Source organism: Rutilus rutilus (genome assembly GCF_951802725.1).
Source record: "Rutilus rutilus genome assembly, chromosome: 22".
NCBI classification, from domain to species: domain Eukaryota; kingdom Metazoa; phylum Chordata; class Actinopteri; order Cypriniformes; family Leuciscidae; genus Rutilus; species Rutilus rutilus.
Window position 1 is genome coordinate 1005386 of NC_140227.1, and position 21547 is coordinate 1026932.

A 21547-nucleotide genomic window follows, 5' to 3' on the forward strand; every position below is an offset into this window, starting at 1 on the left:
CACACACTGGACACATTTACAACACTGGACACACACTGGACACATTTACAACACTCGACACACACTGGACACATTTACAACACTCAACACACTCGACACATTTACAACACTGGACACACACTGGACACATTTACAACACTCGACACACACTCGACACATTTACAACACTCGACACACACTGGACACATTTACAACACTCGACACATTTACAACACTCGACACACACTGGACACATTTACAACACTCGACACACACTCGACACATTTACAACACTCGACACACACTCGACACATTTACAACACTCGACACACACTCGACACATTTACAACACTCGACACACACTGGACACATTTACAACACTGGACACACACTGGACACACACTGGACACATTTACAACACTGGACACACACTGGACACATTTACAGCACTCGACACACACTGGACACATTTACAACACTCGACACACACTGGACACACACTGGACACACACTGGACACACACTGGACACATTTACAGCACTCGACACACACTGGACACATTTACAACACTGGACACACACTGGACACATTTACAACACTCGACACACACTGGACACATTTACAACACTCAACACACTCGACACATTTACAACACTGGACACACACTGGACACATTTACAGCACTCGACACACACTGGACACATTTACAACACTCGACACACACTGGACACATTTACAACACTCAACACACTCGACACATTTACAACACTGGACACACACTGGACACATTTACAACACTCGACACACACTCGACACATTTACAACACTCGACACACACTGGACACATTTACAACACTCGACACATTTACAACACTCGACACACACTGGACACATTTACAACACTCGACACACACTCGACACATTTACAACACTCGACACACACTCGACACATTTACAACACTCGACACACACTCGACACATTTACAACACTCGACACACACTGGACACATTTACAACACTGGACACACACTGGACACACACTGGACACATTTACAACACTGGACACACACTGGACACACACTGGACACATTTACAACACTGGACACATTTACAACACTCGACACACACTGGACACATTTACAACACTCGACACATTTACAACACTCGACACACACTGGACACATTTACAACACTCGACACACACTCGACACATTTACAACACTCGACACACACTCGACACATTTACAACACTCGACACACACTGGACACATTTACAACACTCGACACACACTCGACACATTTACAACACTCGACACACACTCGACACATTTACAACACTCGACACACACTCGACACATTTACAACACTCGACACACACTGGACACATTTACAACACTCGACACATTTACAACACTCGACACACACTCGACACATTTAAAGGGACAGTCCACAAAAAAATGACAATTTGATTGTCATTCAAATCTGTCTGAGTTTCTTTCTTCTGTGGAACACAAATAGAAGATATCTTGAAAATGTCTGTGTTTTTTGTCCATATAAAATGAAAGTCATTGGGGTGTAATAGTGTTTTGGGCCCGAATGCCTTCTATTGTAGCTGTCTTTAAAATAAAGAAAGTCTTTGAGGTTTGTAACCACATGAAGGCCAGTAAATGATGACACTGTTTTAGGCTCAATGGCAGTATCAAGAATACAATGTTGTTCATGTGTCTATGTGGTGTTTTTAATCTGCTTTAACACAAAGCATGTGTAAATTCATAAGTCGACAGCATTGCTGAGTATTTCCTCCTTAAAACTGCAGTGAACCAAAGACAGTCTCAAACACACGCTTTGAAATCGCTGGTGTTTCTGACGTCACAAACTACCTTGTAACCAATCAGATCAACGTGTGATCGTCAACCAGTGGATCTCTGAGCTGAGTGAGTGAGTGGAGGCGGGGCTCATTTGCATATTCATAGAACCATGCATACTAAATGAGGCAAGGGTGTTGAGTTACAGTCAAGATATTTTAAGGTATGAAGACATTTTTTTCAAGGAAAAAAACTTACAATTATAAACTACATTTAAGTTTAGAATTATTGAGAAAATTATTGACTACAAGGGGACTTACAGTTTGCTTTTGTTTTTATATTTTTGGTTTGCATGTTAATTTTTATTTAATGTTTTTGTAATTTCATCATGTGCTTTTGTCATCTTACTTAACTTTTTTTGTTTTCTTTTTAAATATTGCCATTTAGGTTTTAGCCTAAATATTGTTAATAATTTTAGTGCTTAAATTTAAACTTTTTGCAGTTTTTTTGCCAAAGCAACATTTCAGATTTTCAACTAATATTTACACTTTATTTTATGGCAGGTTTATTTCAATTAACAGATATGTTTTTAATACTTAATAACCCTGGTCTGTTAAAATCCTGTATATGGAAACACACATTGGTTTGCACAATGTGCTGTATGTTTGTTTATTGGAATATCATTTCTTGCAAACTGATAATATCTATTGTATTAGTGTTATGAATCCTGCAACTCCTCTCGATCACCACCAGAGGGCCTGGATATTAGTCTATATTCCCTTCTAAACTACTTTTCCCATGATCCCGTGCCTGGACTGATTCCCTGCACACCTGTTTTCTGTTCCTGTGGCTATATAAGCCCTGAACTAACACTGTTTTAACATTACAGAGCATTATTTGTCTTTTGATCCTTGGACCGTTTCTCTGGTTTATGATTGTTTGCTGTCTCTGCCCTTGCTGCACTGTTATTATATTTATTTAAGTATTCATCGCTTGTTTGCCTGATGGTGTTGTTAATGTTAATAAAGCTGCAAATGAATCTAAACCCCAGTCCCTCTTTATCATCAATAGAGTTGACGATCGTTTGAGTTTGGTGACGTACGTGTGCAGGTTGTGCAGTGGTCGCAGGTCTGTGTGGAGAACGAGAGGTCGAGCGACTGGATTCCTGGTTCATCTTGGCCAGAACGATGGCGGAGATCAGCTGACGGTCCTCAAGCTGGTGTTCACCAATGAGCTGCATCGAAGAGCCCACCACCTGCGCACACACACACACACACACACACACACATACATACACACACACGACAGCATTAATGCATTAAGATGAGCAGCGACGGTTCTCAGCATTCAAAGGAATCCAGGACACAAAATAAAAGACACAGGGCATCATTTACTCTTCCTCATGTTGTTCCAAACCTGTTTGAGTTTCTTTCTTCTGCTGAACTTAAAGGAAGATATTCTGAAGAATATGAACATATGAAGAACTATTTATTAAAACTAAAAGAACTATCCAAAGACACCCCAGGTGAATAGGGTAAAATATTTACTGATAGAAATCACCAGTTGATTGATTGCATTAAAAATTGCAACAACAACAAAAAAGTATTACATGTTTTCTGAAATGTTGTTTAAATATGCAAATTAGGCACTATCAAGTTAATTAAAAAACAATTCACACACATTTCCAGAAGAGAAATCTGAACATTGGATGAAGCAATTTTTTTTTTAATTCTTGTTAGTTTTTACACACTGTAAAAAAAATTATTTCCGTGATTATTTATCACAACTTAAAATTCAACATTAGAATAAGAAAGAATGTGTTGTTTAAACTTGAAAAGGTATGTGTTTGTGCTTGACTTAAAATATTAAGTTTAACTTTAGTTTAGTTAAGTTGGACCAATTGTATGTTGTTATATCTAAAAAACTAATATTTACAGTGCAGTTCTCTTTTTATCACTCCATAAATAATGAAGTACTGTCAACAGACAGAAAAAATACATTTTCAATGTATAAATGTTATATAAATCAGGTGGATGATATATGAATTACCCATAAGAATAAAGACATGAATAAATAAAGCTGCTGAAGTGGAGATTTCTGACTCAAAATCTACAGACGAGAAGAGATAGAGTGCAATAAAATAAACACTTAAATGTGTGTTTTGGATGTTTTCTGTCCACTGGTCTGAAAGAAAACATGTTATGGAAGCAAAATAGACCAAATTCTCCAAATGGACCAGTGCTTGAAAACAACACAGAAATCAATGCTTTGACCATCATAGTTCATCATCTGACATGCAATTATTTTGACATTGACTTGTAGCCTTAAGCAAATCTCTCTTCTACTAAAGGAAGAATGATGTCTGTTTTCTTGTAGACAATGATCTGATTTCAGAATTCTGTCATTGTGGTGCGACACCAGGAAGACAATCATGACCACATCCTTCCATCATGGAAATTCAAAATATTGTCTATTTAACCACATCAACCCTAAGGTTACTTCTAGTCAACAGGATGTGTTAAAGGGACCATCAAAACAAAAGAGAAATCTAAAACTGTTGCCGCCTCAGTGAGATTTTCAATCCGAACTCTGTTATATTTATTAGTGTGGTAAAGAGAAAGTAACACTTCCTTTATGCATGTAGAACAGAGGCAGAGTTTTATATTAATGACAATAATGATCGTTGACCATTTGAAAAATAAATACATACATACATACATAAATAAATATGAAAATAATAATAACAGGAAAAAGTACACCCCACCATGGGATGTAGAGATGTTAGTTGAACTGCCCCGAGTCTTTGGATTACCTTACCTCAAGACATACAAAATAGTTCTAGTCTTTCAATTTTTAATTCATGTCTTAAAACCATTTTTTAGATTAGCTTATTATGATTGACATAGCCTTTGTGAACAATCGTCGGGGGTGAACAATTGAGCCCCCTGCTTGGGACAGAAGGTCCCTCCTGATCCAGAGGAGGCCCATCGAGGAGAGACACTAAATCGAGGAGCCAAACTCGGCCCGGCCACCGCAGGGCTATAAGGAGTAGGCGTACATGGTCCCTGCGAAATCTCTCCAGAACTCCCGGGAGCAGAGCGATCGGGGGAAAAGCATACAAACGTCGCCTCGGCCACGTCTGTACCATCGCATCCAGTCCGAGAGGAGCTATATGCGTGAGGGAGAACCAGAGTGGACAGTGAGACGTCTCTCGAGACGCAAACAGATCCACTTGTGCCCGGCCGAACACCCTCCACATCTGCTCCACCTCCTCAGGGTGGAGCCTCCATTCCCCGGGCCTCAGCCCCAGTCTCCACAGACTGCTCCTATATTCTGGACCCCAGGGATGTAAGTCGCTCTGAGTGACAGCAGCTTCCCCTGGGACCACAGGAGGATTTGGTGCGCCAGTTTGCATAGCGAATGTGAGCGCAAACCCCCCTTGTTATTTTTTATAGGCGACCATCGATGTGTTGTCTGTCCGGACCAGCACATGATGGCCCCTGAGGAAATTCTTGAGGGCAAGAAATACGGCCAACATCTCTAGGCGATTGATGTGCCAAGAGAGATGATGGTCCCTCCATAGACCCTGAGTCGAGCATCCTTCCAGGATCGCTCCCCAGCCCGTGAGGAAGGCATCTGTCGTTAGACAAGAAGCTCCAAACACGGGGCCCTGGGACAGGAACCAAGGTTTCTTCCACATAACCAGGGCACGTAGGCATCGCCGCGTAACCCTGATCATGTGAAAGGAGTTGATCCTCTGGGAAAACCCTTTGGTCCTGAGCCACCACTGCAATGGTCTCATGTACAGCAGTCCAAAAGGGATCACGTTGGACGCTGCTGCCATCAGACCCAACAGCCTCTGAAACTGTTTGACAGTGAGTGACTGGCCTAGCTTTATTCTTTTCACGGCTGGCAGGATAGACACTATGCGTGCCAGTGATAGGCATGCCCACATCAACATAGAATCCCAAACCACGCCTAGAAAAGTAGTCCTCTTTAGCACACTCTTTTTGGCGTTTAACCGTAACCCCAACTTTCTCATGTGGGCGAGAACGACATCTCGATGCCGAACCGCCAACTGATGCGACTGAGCCAGAATCAACCAATCGTCGATGTAGTTCATGATGCAAATACCCTGCAGACGCAGTGGCGCCAGAGCTGCATCTACGCATTTGATGAAAGTGTGGGGTGATAGTGCTAGGCCGAACTGAAGAACTCGATATTGGTAAGCTTTGCCCCCGAAAGAGAACCTCAGGAACTTCCTGTGATATGGAAGGATGGAAATGTGGAAGTATGCGTCCTTGAGATCTATCGTGACAAACCAGTCCTCGGGTCTGATCTGTGGCATGATTTGTCTCAGGGTTAACATTTAGAATTTTAGCTGCATGACTGACTCGGTCAGAACTCTCAGATCCAAAATGGGACGCAACCCCCCATCCTTCTTTGGAACTATGAAATACCGACTGTAGAACCCGGTCTTCCTGCTGGAGGGGGGGTACATGTTCTATGGGCCCTTTCTCTAACAGGGTTTTCACTTCTTGTTCCATTACCAGAACCTGCTCGGGGTCCACCACAGTGGATAGGACCCCCATGAACCTGGGCGGGCGAGACCCGAATTATATTTGATAACCCTTTTCTATGGTCTGCAGGACCCAATGAGCAACATTTGGCAGTAGCTTGCACGCTGCCAAAAATTCTACTAGAGGTACCAGCCTCTCGAGACTGGCTTCTGGATTTTGTTGCGCAATCAGCCCTGTAATGGCGAACCGGCAGGGAACGACCGAACCGACTGCTCTGGGACCCTCCTCGGAGAGGGCGGGCATCCCAGGACCACTACATTTCAGAGGTATGGACAGGGACCATCCTGGTGCTGGTGGGGAGGATGGAGGTAATTGATGGCATCAGCATCTGCAAACTCAGACGTGTGTAAGTACTTTTTATACTGCAAGTATTATAACACGATTGGTTAGATGTGAAGGTAATAAGTGACGCAACAATTGAGTCTTCCTGGGAAAACTTACGCTAAGGCTTTCATGGGTGCACACACAGTCTGAACTGCTGCTGCTTACTCGCCATATTTTCTGATATATATACCGTATGTGACAAAACAACACCAAATAAACAATAACAGTTTCACACAGAGTGCTTGTGAAGACACAGAAAACCCTTGAAAGGGAACTGTCGCAATGTCTGACTCAGATTCCCACAAGAAGATTTGTCATGGATATATGTGTTCTTTGGAAAACCTCACAAAACAAACTCTCACTGTGGTAAAACGCCTCCTCGCATGACTATAATCCTTATAATACTAATTAAACACTTTAGTCTGGCGTAGAACTGAAACTCTCACATGCAGTGATATCGAGGTCGATAAATGAACGCTCGCTCTCACCTCAGTGATGTAATCCTTCCCATCTTTCCCATGTATGGCTTTAACAGCACAGATGTCCAGACCTCCGAAGACATCGGCACAGGCGTCCACCCACAGCTTATATCTACAGGAGAGAAGATCACATATCTATCTATTATATCTACAGGAGAGAAGATCACCAGCTCTCACTTTCACAATTACTGATCACTTCAGCTATACATGCAGTTCAAAACATAGGTTCAGGAGGAGCCTAAACATTCAGTTCTGTCAATCATTACGAGCATACTATATAAGCAGCAGACACCACGTCACCACGTTTAACTCGGAGCTCAAGCCGAGCCTCGGGTTCAAGCCTCCTCCAAGGACAACAAGCCAAGTTAGTTTACTATTAAACTTCAAGGTTGAATGGGCAGGCAAACTAGTGAAATTTACATTCATGCATATGGCGAATGCTTTTATCCAAAGCGACTTGCATTGCATTCAAAATACAATTTATGTTTTATCAGCCTATCAAACCCATGCAAGCGCCACAATCGACTGCACTCTGGAACAAAACTCACTGTCTGTCTGTGAGTTATTCTCCAAGATCTTTTCAGTGATTGCAAACCTGGTGGAGTCTGTGAAAGCCTGTCTGTCATGTGTGAGTGAGTGAGTGAGTGTGTGTGTACTCACTTGTCAGTCATGGCCACTTGCTCCAGCATGGCAGAGCCGGTGTTTGACTTCCAGTTGCCAGAGATAGATGTTCTCCTGTGAATTATAATCATTTATCACGTCACATTCAGTGTGCATTAGATCTAGCCAATCATTATCACAGGAATGACTAATGTATGACTTCAGAAGATTTTACACAACATGTACAGACTGTTATTATGACATGTTTATGATAATTTTGCATTCTTTTTAAAGCTTGAAGCTGAAGACCAAAAAAGAAAATTATACATTTAGTCCTGGTTCACTTATCAGTGATTCCAATGCCTGTCCCGAACTAATGGACAAACTTCGCGACTATGGTGAGAATAACCAGGTATGCCTGACCATTCTGTCCTTTTTAGGACAAACCTGCCCAGTCAACACACCCTAAAAGCATCTGTAGTTGCCAACCATATGGAGATCATACTGTGCAAATGGTAAACAAATGGTACATCCAGGATTAAAAAGCTACAAAAACATGTAGATCAAATGATTGTCACGGGTGGTTGCAGGAAGACAGAACAAGATGAAGGTATCTTTTCAACACGAAGGTTTAATGATCAAAAATACAGGACAGCAGAACAGGCAGCAACACACACTTTTACAACGGAGATCAGACAGAGACTGACTGAACAGACGGAACTTAAATGCAAACACAGATGACAATGATTAACGAAACACAGGTGATACAGATAACGACGATTGACTTAACACAGCCTGTGCTGAGGAACACTTCTCCCTAAGAGTGAGACTGAGAGTGAGACTGAGAGTGAGACGAGAGTGAGACTGAGAGTGAGACTGAGAGTGAGAGTGAGACGAGAGTGAGACGAGAGTGAGACTGAGAGTGAGACGAGAGTGAGACTGAGAGTGAGACTGAGAGTGAGACTGAGAGTGAGACGAGAGTGAGACGAGAGTGAGACTGAGTGAGAGTGAGACGAGAGTGAGACTGAGAGTGAGACTGAGAGTGAGACTGAGAGTGAGACTGAGACTGAGACTGAGAGTGAGAGTGAGACTGAGAGTGAGACGAGAGTGAGACGAGAGTGAGACGAGAGTGAGAGTGAGACGAGAGTGAGAGTGAGACGAGAGTGAGACTGAGAGTGAGACTGAGAGTGAGACGAGAGTGAGACTGAGAGTGAGACTGAGAGTGAGACTGAGAGTGAGACTGAGAGTGAGACGAGAGTGAGACTGAGAGTGAGACTGAGAGTGAGACTGAGACTGAGAGTGAGACTGAGAGTGAGACTGAGAGTGAGAGTGAGACTGAGAGTGAGACTGAGAGTGAGACAGAGTGAGACTGAGAGTGAGACGAGAGTGAGACTGAGAGTGAGACGAGAGTGAGACTGAGAGTGAGACTGAGAGTGAGACTGAGAGTGAGAGTATCCTTGAGTTAGGAGTGGACCTATACTCATTTGTTGAGTGCTAAGAAGTGATTGAGTTGTTTTCTAGTGTTGACTTCTCTACCTGTGGGTAATTAAAAGGTATTGTATGAAATCTTATTAGCTTTGCTCATTTTGGATTATCTGGGAAATGTAGGGAGAGGGTGCCTTTTTATTTTAATACATTTCTTTTCTCCTGTTTTTGGTTAGAGAGGGAGCTCAGGAAAGTTTTGTTGTTGATTTTCATCTTTGTTTTTGTACAGGGTAGATAGCTCCATTAAACCTAAGTTAGTCTCTGTTTTTGTTTGTTGTTTTAAGCCATGCTCTTTCCTGAAGACTTATTCCCATCCTTTGTTAATTATATATATATATATATATATCACAAATGATTTGCTCTTATCATCCGATCGTGGTTGTATCTCTCTATTAGTGTTACTTGATCTTAGTGCTGCATTTGACACCATCGACCACAACATTCTTTTAAATAGACTCAAATGATATTGGCATTAGTGGAATTGCATTAGCATGGTTTAAATCATACTTATCTGACCGTTATCAGTTTGTAGCAGTAAATTAAGAGATGTCTTATCGATCACAAGTTCAGTGTGGTGTACCACAAGGCTCAGTACTAGGACCGCTGCTGTTCACTCTGTACATGCTGCCCTTGGGAGATATCATCAGGAAGCATGGCATTAGTTTTCACTGTTATGCTGATGATACTCAGCTCTATATTTCTTCACACCCTGACGAAACTTACCAATTCACAAAATTAATGGAATGTATAGCTGGTATAAAAAAACTGGATGACTAGCAATTTCCTACTACTTAATTCTGAAAAAACAGATATTCTAATTATTGGACAAAAAACTTCCTAATGTAATGTAATGGGAATTTTAATTTTCACACTCTAGGTGTGCTCCTGATTTTTCAATATAATGATTAATGTGAACACTGTGAGAAAAAGGGGGAGACAGCTGAAAAGGGAACCTCTGACCCCTTGGGATCAGAGGTGGTCCCATTTGGGACTTCTGAGTTTGTAGGAATAAACTCAGCAGGATTAGGTCACTAGCAGAGAAACCTTCCCTTGTTTAGATAAGGGCCTGTGAGCAGAAGACCTTGAAAGTACTATAAAGGCTCCTCTGCCCTCCCTCCCTTTGTCGCACTTGTTCCACAGACTGTACTAATGACTTCTGTGTGGCAACTGGGCCTTCTTGCAAGAATAAAATACTTTTTTAATGATCATTTGAATTTCAGAGTGTCTCTTACGCAGTTGATGATTGTTTAATGAAAAATTGCCACAACATGTAATAATCTAGAATACTGTCTAACACTCGATGGCTGCTCTGTTAAGTCTTCGTCGTCGGTTAGGAACCTGGGTGTGCTCTTTGATACCAATCTTTCATTTGAAAGTCACGTGTCTAGTATCTGTAAAACTGCATTCTTCCATCTTAAAAATATACCTAAATTTCGCCATATGCTCTCAATGACAAATGCGGAACAATTAGTCCATGCATTCATGACCTCAAGGCTAGATTATTGTAATGCTCTACTGGGTGGTCGCCCTGCACGCTTAATAAACAAACTACAGCTGGTTCAAAACGCAGCAGCTCGAGTTCTTACCAGAACCAGGAAGTATGACCATATTAGCCCGGTTCTGTCAACACTGCACTGGCTCCCTATTAAACATCATATACGTATCCAATTCAAGTAAGTGCGCTCTCGAAACACCAGGCACTGTTTTGTGCGGATGGGCGGAGCGCGTTAAGGATTTTCCTGTTGTGTTAGCGGCCCCTAAGTTAATAACTAATGATCTACACAACGGAAGTGAATCAATCAATCAAAATGAACTTTAGCTGGACAATAACTTTATCCTAGTTATTTTTTTCTAGTCTATAATTTCCTATTATCACTGTAAAGCATAATTGTATAATTGTATAAAAATTTATATAATTAAACAATAAACAGAACATTATGTTCCTATTCCAAGCATATGACATTTTATTTACAGCAGACGATCACGTGACTGATCACGTGAGCAGCGAGTTCGCGGGTTCATAAGATCACAAAACTCGCTCCTCCACCGTCAATAAATATCCATCCGAATGCATGAGTTTTAGCACTGAGGTGCCATGCTAATTCATTTTTACAGATGTACACTTTTATTTGCTGAAATGCTGGAAAGTATTTACAAGAACAATATTTCATCACCGCTCCACCTCAGCGAACAAAGAGGAGAAAGAGAAAAAAGCATGTAAATATTTGAAATGGGCCGTTATTGTGACAGCGATATATATGATACAATTTTGAATTTATTTTTACAGACGTCCACATGAGAAACAATATCTGTCTGAATAGGGCTAATGATGGTCTACCAGGTCAAACTGGCCTTGAGCATCAGTTCATCTGAACGGAAGAATGTGATCGTGGACTTACATGTAGGCTTTGTAATCCGAGCCGATCTTCTGGACCCTGATGTCATATTTGGCGTGGATGAAAGGCTCAGTGGTTGTGTATGTTTGAGTGATGGCCACGACACTCGCGATGTCCTGGAAGTCACTGTGATTGTCAACTTTCACCTGCCAGGGTTAAAATGTTATTAATGTCAAGTCCAGTCACATTTATTGATATAGCACTTTTTACAATACAGAGTGTTTCAAAGCAGCTTTACATAGATAACAGGAAAATAATGCAACAAAGTTTGTTTCCAGAAGAAAAGCGCGTCACAGTCCAGCTTCAGTAAGTTCAGTGATGGTTCATTTTTGTTGTAAAAAAGTTATTAATTTAGTTCATTTATATATGTAGCCGTTCTGGAGAAAACAGTGATGTCATCGTCCAGCTCAGTTCAGTTCTCATATAATGGTGTCAATGCAGGCAGATTAATAATATTGTTGAATATTAAATTAAATGTTAAATTTTATGTCCCCAGCTAAGCAAGCCAAAAGCCAATGGCGACAAAGGCGAAAAAGGCGACAGTGGCAATGAGCAGTAGTATTACGATTCGGCATGTGTCAAAAATGATTGATTAATGATGATTGATGGGTTTACCTTTTGACCTTGCCCCTCCCCTTGCCCTTGCAATGACCTTGTGTGTAATTGAATAATAGGATAATTGAACAATAGGATAATTGGATAATATGTCTATGACCTCGTGAGTGTAAGGGATCCATTGTTTAATATTTGAACTTTGATATAATGGAAGTTATGGATATAGATATCAGGATGTGACTGGCCTAGCTTCAACTCTTTTGTGGCTGTAAGGATAGCAGCTACACGAACGGGCGATAGTGTGGCTCGCATCGTGACTGAATCCCATACCACACCGAGGAAAGTGGTTCTCTGTAGTGGAGAAAGCACACTCTTCTTGGCATTGAGTCCCAACCCCAATTTCTTATGTGAGCGAGGACGACATCTCGATGCCGGGCCGCTAACTGTCCGCCGGAATCAGCCAGTCATCGATGTAGTTCAGAATGCGTATGCACTGGAGCCTGAGCGAGGCCAGAGCTGCATCTACGCACTTCGTGAACATGCGGGGTGATAGAGCTAGACCGAATGGAAGCACCCGATAATGGTATTCTTTACCCCAAAAGGAAACCTCAGGAACTTCCTGTGTTGAGGGAGGATGGAGACATGGAAGTAAGCGTCTTTTAAATCTATCGTGACAAACCAGTCCTCAGCTCTGATTCGGGTCACGATCTGTTTGAGTGTGAGCATCTAGAACCTGAGTTTCATGACTGCACAATTCAACAGACGAAGATCTAAAATGGGACGCAACCCCCCATCCTTTTCTCAGAACAATAAAGTAGCGGCTGTAAAACCCTGATACTCTGTCGGGTGAGTACACCTGCTCTATAGCTCCCTTCGCTAATAGAGACTCTACTTCTTGCTCCATTACCAGAGCCTGCTCGGGATGTACTAACGTGAGTAGCATCCCGTTGTAATGAGGTGGAGGAGAATGAAATTGGAAATTCCCTCGAAAGGTAACTACATTTTTACATTTTCAAAAATAAATAAATAAATAAATAAATAAATAAATAAACAAATAAATAAATCAATCATGTAATATCATTTCTAAGCTGTTTTGCACACACACACACACACACACACACACACACACACACACACACACACGGTTCTATAAAATGAACTAATCTCTATTTTAAATCAAATTATTATAAATGAAATATATAATCAATGAATAATAACAAATATGTTACTGAAATGTATAAAAAAAAATGTAAACATAGTTTTAGCTAAATTAATATATATATATAAATATAAAAGGCCAGATGAGCCTCGGGGACACATGCATGTAAAGTTAGTCTGCGTTTCCAGAGTTTTATTCATTCTAAATTCATTTAAAAGCATAATCTTAAAAGTTTAAATTAGATCTTTTAAAATTAAAAGACTGTTTAAATCAAATCTTTAAAGTTTTATTAAAATCGTATCGTCTATTTATCTTCTTAGAAGACTTCTCTATGATATAAATGATTTTGCTTAAATGTAACCTAAAGTATTATTTTTTCTAAATAGCGTCTGTTCAAAAAAGAAATTTTAAAGCAAAAACTGTGTTTAGGCGTCTTAGATCTTATTTATACAAACATATTTCAAACATGTTGTCAAAGTTTGTCACAATGTTTTGTTGTTGTGGTTGTTTTGTTTTTAAGAAATCCGAGGGCTCGACATTGCTCTTATTTAGATTAAGTTGTATCATTCAGAAAATCAGCACACATTTTCAGAGACGCGATGTGCCTCTGTGGTCCAGCATACGTAAAGTTTGTCTTGAGCGAATATTTCATTTTACTCGTCTTAATTCAAAGCATGATCTTACTTTTTCTACGGTAGCTCTGATCTATAGCACGTATACGGTGCATATCTACATTTCTTGTATCTCCCGAACTGTCCTTAATCAGTGTGGAAACACACAGGGTGAAACCCTTTACTGAGGATATACTATCGGTTATCTACTCAAAATATATGTCGAATTTAAAAATGTTGGCATTTGTTGATGCGGCAGGCTGTGTGTCTGTTGAACAGGGGAGAGCTGATGATACTATAGCAGGAGGCATGACCTCTGACCTCCTCGATTTTGAAGGCTTTTTTTGGTTAAAGACCCTACAAGTTAGTTCTTAATTTCAGTTGTGTAAATTACAAAACAGCATTTTTCAACCGAGTGATTCTACACATGAGAGGTCTTCAGAGGTCGCGTCTTCTGGGGTCAATGGATCTCCTGAGAATATTTCATTTCCCTTAAAAACCGAAATATTAAGCTAAATGACACATGGTTCCAGCGTTCCCCACCGAAATCAAACACTCTATTCTATACGCTTTGTATTACACTTTTTCAAAGGATAATCTTGCTTTAAAGTCTGAACACAAATTTAAAAGCATTTCTTCATGTTGGCTGTGTTCTGACACAATGTCATTAATTGGTACTTTTACTTTTATAAAATGTACTTTTCTTATTTCTACAAAGGTTCAATACCAATTAATTTCCTAGTATAAAGTAAAAAAATATAATATATGATATGTCTGATGCAATGTTTTTAAGAAATAGGTGTTGCAAAACTCCAAACAGTTCCTCACACAATGACAGCATTAAAGATGGTCAACGGCTCATTGAAAAGTATAGTTTGTAATGACAATCAATGGTTCAACATGTTGACATGAGCCGTTGACCATCTTTAATGCTGTCATTGTGTGAGGAACTGTTTGGAGTTTTGCAACACCTATTTCTTAAAAACATTGCATCAGACATATCATATATTATATTTTTTTTACTTTATACTTGCTAGGAAATAAATAAAAATAAATGACAATGCCAATTAATGGCATTGTGTCAGAACACAGCCAACATGAAGAAATGCTTTTAAATTGTCTTCTGCCCTGGTTAGAGAGCCCGGTGTTTCAGCAGTCTATCTCTGAGGAGGTAGAGGTGCTGAGCATCGATGCAGGGGAATAAAAACTCACCACCCTCATCTATTAAGAGCATGTTCGAAGAATCATATAGCTCTAAATAAAAATGAAAATAGTGGACGGGCTATGTTCATTCATAAACATTACCGACGTGTGTGCACTATCGGGAGTTTCCCCACGCTACTGTTTATTTAAAAAAGACTGCAATAAGAATCGAGTGGTTACGGTATGCAAATGCAATGCATAGATTAAAGAGATACATAGTGTATTGCAAGCTATGAATTTATGATTCTTTTATTGTATGTTGAAACTATTTTTTATATATAAGCCTATATACTGTATATATACAGTGCCCTCCACAATTAATGGCACCCCTGGTAAATATGATCAAAACTGACTGTAAAAAATAAATCTGCATCGTTTATCCTTTTGATCTTTCATTCAAAAAATTTGCAAAATTCTAACCTTTCATTTAAGTAAAAAAATTTAATGTGGGGGGGAAATCACATTATGAAATAAATGTTTTTCTCCAAAACACGTCGGCCACAATTATTGGCACCCTTTTATAATGGTTTTCTTCTATAATGCCTGATGAGTTTGGAGAACACCTGACAAGAGATCAGAGACCATTCCTCCATACAGAATCTCTCCAGATCCTTCAGATTCCCAGATCCATGCTGGTGCTTCTCCTCTTCCGTTCACTCCACTCATCAGGTCAGGGGACTGGGACGCTCATGGCAGAAGCTTCATTTTGTGCTCCGCAACAAATTTTTGTGTTGATTTTGATGTTTGTTTTGGACCGTTGTCCTGATGGAAGATCCAACCACGGCCCATTATAAGATTTCTAGCAGAAGGCGTCAGGTTTAGATTTTTTATCTGTTGATATTTGATAGAATCCACGATGCCATGTATCTGAACAAGAAGTCCAGGACCTCCAGCAGAAAAATATGCCCACAACATTAAAGATCCAACAGTATATTAAATTGTACACATGGGGTACTTTTTATCCTTGTGTTTACCAAACCCATCTAGTGTGTTTGCTGCCAAAAAGCTATTTGTTTAGTCTCATCTGACCACAGAACCCTGTGCCGTTTGAAGATCCAGTCATGTCTGACAATTCAATTTGCTGGAGTTTGTTTCTGGAGGAGCGAGGAGGATTTTTCTTGAAACCCTCCCAAACAACATGTGGGGATGTAGGTTTTTTTTGTTTGTTTTTTGGCTTTCTGACCCCCAAGACTCAAATAATCTCTGCAATTCTCCATCTGTGATCCTTGGAGAGTCTTTGGCCACTCGAACTCTCCTCTTTCGCGTGCATTAAGACAATATAGACACATGTCCTCTTCCAGGCAGATTCATAACATCTTTAGTTGATTATAACTTCTTAATTATTGCCCTGATGGTCAAAATGGGGATTTTCAATTCTTTAGCTATTTTCTTACAGCCACTTTCTATTTTGTGAAGCTCAACAATCTTTTGCTGCACATCAGAACTATATTCTGTGGTTTTACTCATCGTGATGGATGATTCAGGGAATTTGGCCTTTGTGTTTCCTCATATTTAAACTCCTGTGAAACACGAAGTCATACAGTAGCTGGACAGTTTCATGTTCCTAATCACCCTGGTGTACTAAAAAAGGTAAATATTAATGGGAATATACTTCAGAGATATTTTACTCGTAAAAAATTCTAGGGGTGCCAACAATTATGGCCAGCGTGTTTTGGAGAGAAACATTTATTTCATAATGTGATTTCCCCCCACTTTCAATTCTTTTACTTCAATGAACGGTTAGAATTTTGCACATTTTTTGAATGAAAGATCAAAAGGATAAACAATGCAGGTTTATTTTTTACAGCCAGTTTTGATCATATTTACCAGGGGTGCCATTAATTGTGGAGGGCACTGTATAAATATATATTCAGCCTTTCATCCAGATTGTGTTAACTTGTCTGGTTGATCTTTTACTACATTTAATTTTGAGGAATTAAATGGTATAATTCGGTGCTGCAGCTGTCCTCCTCCGAGGAGATGGATGTGCTGAGCATCAAGTTAAGGGAATTGAAGATTTTCCATCTCAATCCCCTGTGTACAATGAGTTTTGGAGTTTATAACTTCCATGTCAGGGCCTTCCAGTTTTTCTGATCTCCACTAATAAAAAACGAGATCCCGGATCAACTCTTTCATCCTGGATTTTGAATTCTAAAAATGTATGTTTAATAAATTGGGTTGAAAGAGCTTGGGCATGGCCGATGCCAAAGGCAGAACAGACGCTTGCGAGCTATCAGTCCTGTAGAACCGTACTGGCCGAGCTGACTGGTTCTCGGACCTGGTGTCTCTCCTCGACGGCTCTCCCTTGGAGATTCCAGTCAGTAGGGACCTTCGGTCTCAAGTGGAAGGGGTGACCCTTCACCCCAGGCCAGAGATTTGAAACCTGTGGGTTTGGCCTCTGAGAGGGCCCAACTCATTGACTTTGGTCTCTCAACTGAGGTTGTGGAGACCATACTTCACTCCAGAGCTCTCTCCATGAGGAAACTGTATGTATTAAGTGATGGGTTTTCACTTCATATTGCGGTTCTTGGACAGTGGGGCCCAGTTTACTGCCCGATTGGTACAGTGCTGGAGTTACTGCGGGTTTGACGCTTTGGGAACGAGAATACCAAAACGCCATATGAACCAGAGCCTGTCTGTGTCTGTGTGAATACTGCACAACTAAGACAAGAGCAATGGAGAACCTGGGGAGCGCCCAGGTCAAAGTTGTAAAACCTTACGAATGTGAGCGGAGAGGACCAGCCTGTCGCATACCACATCCTACAGGGATATCTACATAATAAAGCTTCCAAGCCGCCATACTCCTGTCCTGGTCTACAAGCACCACGAGGAAACGACCAAACAACCAGTTTTTGAACAGACATTATTAAATAACAATTATACTTTAGGTCACCGTTAAACAAAATCATTACCGTAAACTTCTAAAAGATAAATAGAAGATACAAATGTATTCAAACTTTTACGATTATGCTTTGAAATAAATTTAGTGTGAACAAAACTTTGGCTCTGGAAAGGTGTTAGCAGACTAACATTACATACGCTGTGACATGATGCACAGAGGCTCATCTGGTCTGTCACCCTATATCCTGAAGCTATCATTAATGATTGTCAAGGAACTTATTTCTCTGAAGACGCTGCGCTGATCGGAAGGACCTTATAAGCAGCTTATCAATGGGGACAGCCTGAGGCTTCACAGTTTCTAAATGTTTTCATTGTTGCTCTCTCTCCCCCTCTCTCTCTCTCTCTCTCTCTCTCTCCCCCTCTCTCTCTCTCTCTGAAGATAGGCCTATGTGGTCATTTTCTTACCGATACAACTTCAGGAATTATTGAACATCTCACAGGTGTGAGATGACTTGTGACACTTCAAATTTCGAATTATTTTACCCCTGATAAATAAAAAAATATACTTTAAGTTCAAGTCAAGTTTTTCCACATACCATCGATGTAGAATATTTGTTTTTATTAAGACTTTTAATAATTAATTTAATTTAATTTAAAACATCTTTTATTTATATATATATATATCTATATATTTTTTTTACTTATTTATATATATATATTTATATCTTACTTAAATATACTTTAAGTTCAAGTCAAGTTTTTCCACATACCATCGATGTAGAATATTTGTTTTTATTAATTCACTGAATTTAATTTAAGCAATCTTTTATTTTTAAAAGTTATAATTTCATCTTTTAAGATTATATTTTGAAATAATTTTAGCACTAACAAAACATTAGCAATGTCTCATCCTGATCACTGAATACACTTTTGTTTATCTAAATCTAAAATAACTGGTTCAGTAGATTTTTAGCAAGATATTTATTTTATATTATATATTTTATTTTATAATCATTTCATCTATTTTCTTTTAAAAGAACAGAATGTTTTTTCAACTTTAGCTAGTGTGAAATATACGTCATTATTAGAAAACCTCTTTTTGATCACTTCCACAGTGCCCAGCAACCCCACTGCAGTCTGGGAGGGAGGGAGCTCGATGCTGAGGCTTGCATGTGCCACACATCCTGATATCTATATCCATAACTTCCATTATATCAAAGTTCAAATATTAAACAATGGATCCCTTACACTCACGAGGTCATAGACATATTATCCAATTATCCTATTGTTCAATTATCCTATTATTCAATTACACACAAGGTCATCGCAAGGGCAAGGGGAGGGGCAAGGTCAAAAGGTAAACCCATCAATCATCATTAATTATAGGGACATCAATCATTTTTGACACATGCCGAATCTTAATACTACAATGAGCTGAAAGATGAAACGGTATTACAATAGAGACATTAATGGAAGCCGTCTTAGACACGGTCTCACAGTCCATCGCTAAGGTAAAGGTGAAGTGTGTATGTCTGTGAAATAAGATAATAAATTAATTCCAAATATGAATATAAACTATAATAGTGTAAATAAAATAAGACTGGTACCTTCCCCATCCCAGAATGGGCATGTCCGATCTTCACCACCACAGGGAATGTTGGCATTGAGATCTGAAACACAGGTTCATTGTTTTCATTATTTACTTTCATTAATGCTTTATCTATATTTGCTTTATTTACTGAGATCCAGGAACTGGTCGTTGCACATAAGAAGACGTCATTAAGGCCAATAAACCGTATCAATACGCTTCAGAATAACAGCACACCCAAAGAAATGACTTATGAGGAATAGACACCAAGAGGAACTTTCTAATACTATACCACACCCTTATATTAAAACATATATTGGAAATTCATAATTGAAGTGACCTATTATACTATTTTAAAGGTTTCTAGTTTTTTTTTTAAATCTCCTTCAACAGGTTTACATTCATCCAAGGTCAAAAACACTGTAATGTCCTCATAATCTCCACTGCAGCGTCAGCTCTTTCCTCTCAGAGTCTGAAACGCTTCCATCGGAGATTCAGTCTCTCTAAGCTCCGCCTCTCTGAGAGCTGCTCTGCTGTGATTGGTCAGAAAGCAAACGCTCATTAGCATATCTGAATCTCAGCTCTTGATCTCAGTGATACGAACAGTAACGATGGTGTGGGTTTTACCGTATCAATCTCAGAAAACAGCGTCTTCTCGACACGAACAGCACGAACCAAACTCTTCCAGTCTCAGATACACTACAGTGTTTGAGGGCGGGGCTAAGAGACGCTGCTCAGCCAATCAAGACCACGGGCTGGCATTATGCAAATTAGTTACAAACCTGCGACTGAATTACTGACGACTCGTTTCAGTTCAGAATCACTTCTTTCTTTTGGGAGACAAAAAACTCCATTTATCTGCACTTTGGTCTGTAAAACTTTTAAATTCATAAACAGCTTTATACCATGGGCTGTTTAAATACTCGATTCTGATTGGCTGGAAGGTGTGCAGTAAAACCGTTTAATGCACAGGTAGTTCCAGTCAGTTTGATTACAGTTCGAAATTAATCCGCTACATTGGTAACCATAGTAACACAGATACACTTGCAAGCAGAGTGAGAGACACATATGAAAACGTTTAGGTAGGCTAAATGGATGTTTTTTGAATATCGTTTAATTTGTATCAGTGTTGCCTGTCATTCATAAATAATTGTAATAAATCCATTAAAGAATCATTAAGTTAGCTATATGCTTAAGCAATGAGGGGACTGTAGCTGCTAGACTTTAAAGAAGAGATCGACGCACACAGGTAACTCGTGCACGCATCTCTCTCTCTCTCTGTTCCTTCTCCTTCAGTTCTCTGTCTCTCTCTTTTAATAATGAATTTAAATAAATGTGAATTCATTCAAATAAAAGCAATCCGATGGCTCTACTTTATTTAAAGCGGACGGAGTGCAAGACCTGACGAGCCTTAACTTAAGAAATAACCGTCATTTTTACACGTCTGTTAAAAAATTACACTGTAAACATCAGTTACAGCTTTAACTTGTTTTTAACTTGGCAAATAACCAAGGTATAAGCGGGATAATCCACGGCTAGCCATGCATTAAAGAATTTTAATGCACTTCATAGAGGCAACCACCCTCCGCTTCGCGTCGGGTGGTTCTTCGCCTCTACGTCGTGCATTAAAATCCTTTAATGCATGGCTAGCCGTGGTTTATCCCTTACTTATTGCACACTACATGAAAGGAAATATATAAAAAAAGCATTGTTGGGGCACTTTAAATTGACATCATTAACTTCAAAAAGTATGCTATGATGAAAATAAATTCATCATGTTGTGTTCCTGTCACATGTTTAGTTTCAGTGTTCCTGTTTTCCTTATTTCCCTAGTTAGTCTCCTATGTTGTTAATTAGTTCATCACACCTGTTTCTGTTCTCCGTGATTAACCTTCGTTAATTATCAGAGTTCTGTCCTGTGGTCCGTTATCATCAATGATAA

The 21547-nt window shown here is 39.7% G+C and overlaps 1 protein-coding gene across 1 annotated transcript in view; it reads right to left on the reverse strand.

Annotated features, from left to right (window-relative positions):
• The window catches only part of syn2b (synapsin IIb), a 100948-nt gene that overhangs the window by 15822 nt on the left and 63579 nt on the right, over positions 1–21547 (reverse strand). The window contains 5 exon segments of the mRNA XM_084394798.1: positions 2887–3039; positions 7177–7279; positions 7828–7902; positions 11652–11794; positions 19625–19687. Of these exon segments, the coding sequence (XP_084250924.1) occupies positions 2887–3039; positions 7177–7279; positions 7828–7902; positions 11652–11794; positions 19625–19687 (537 nt within the window).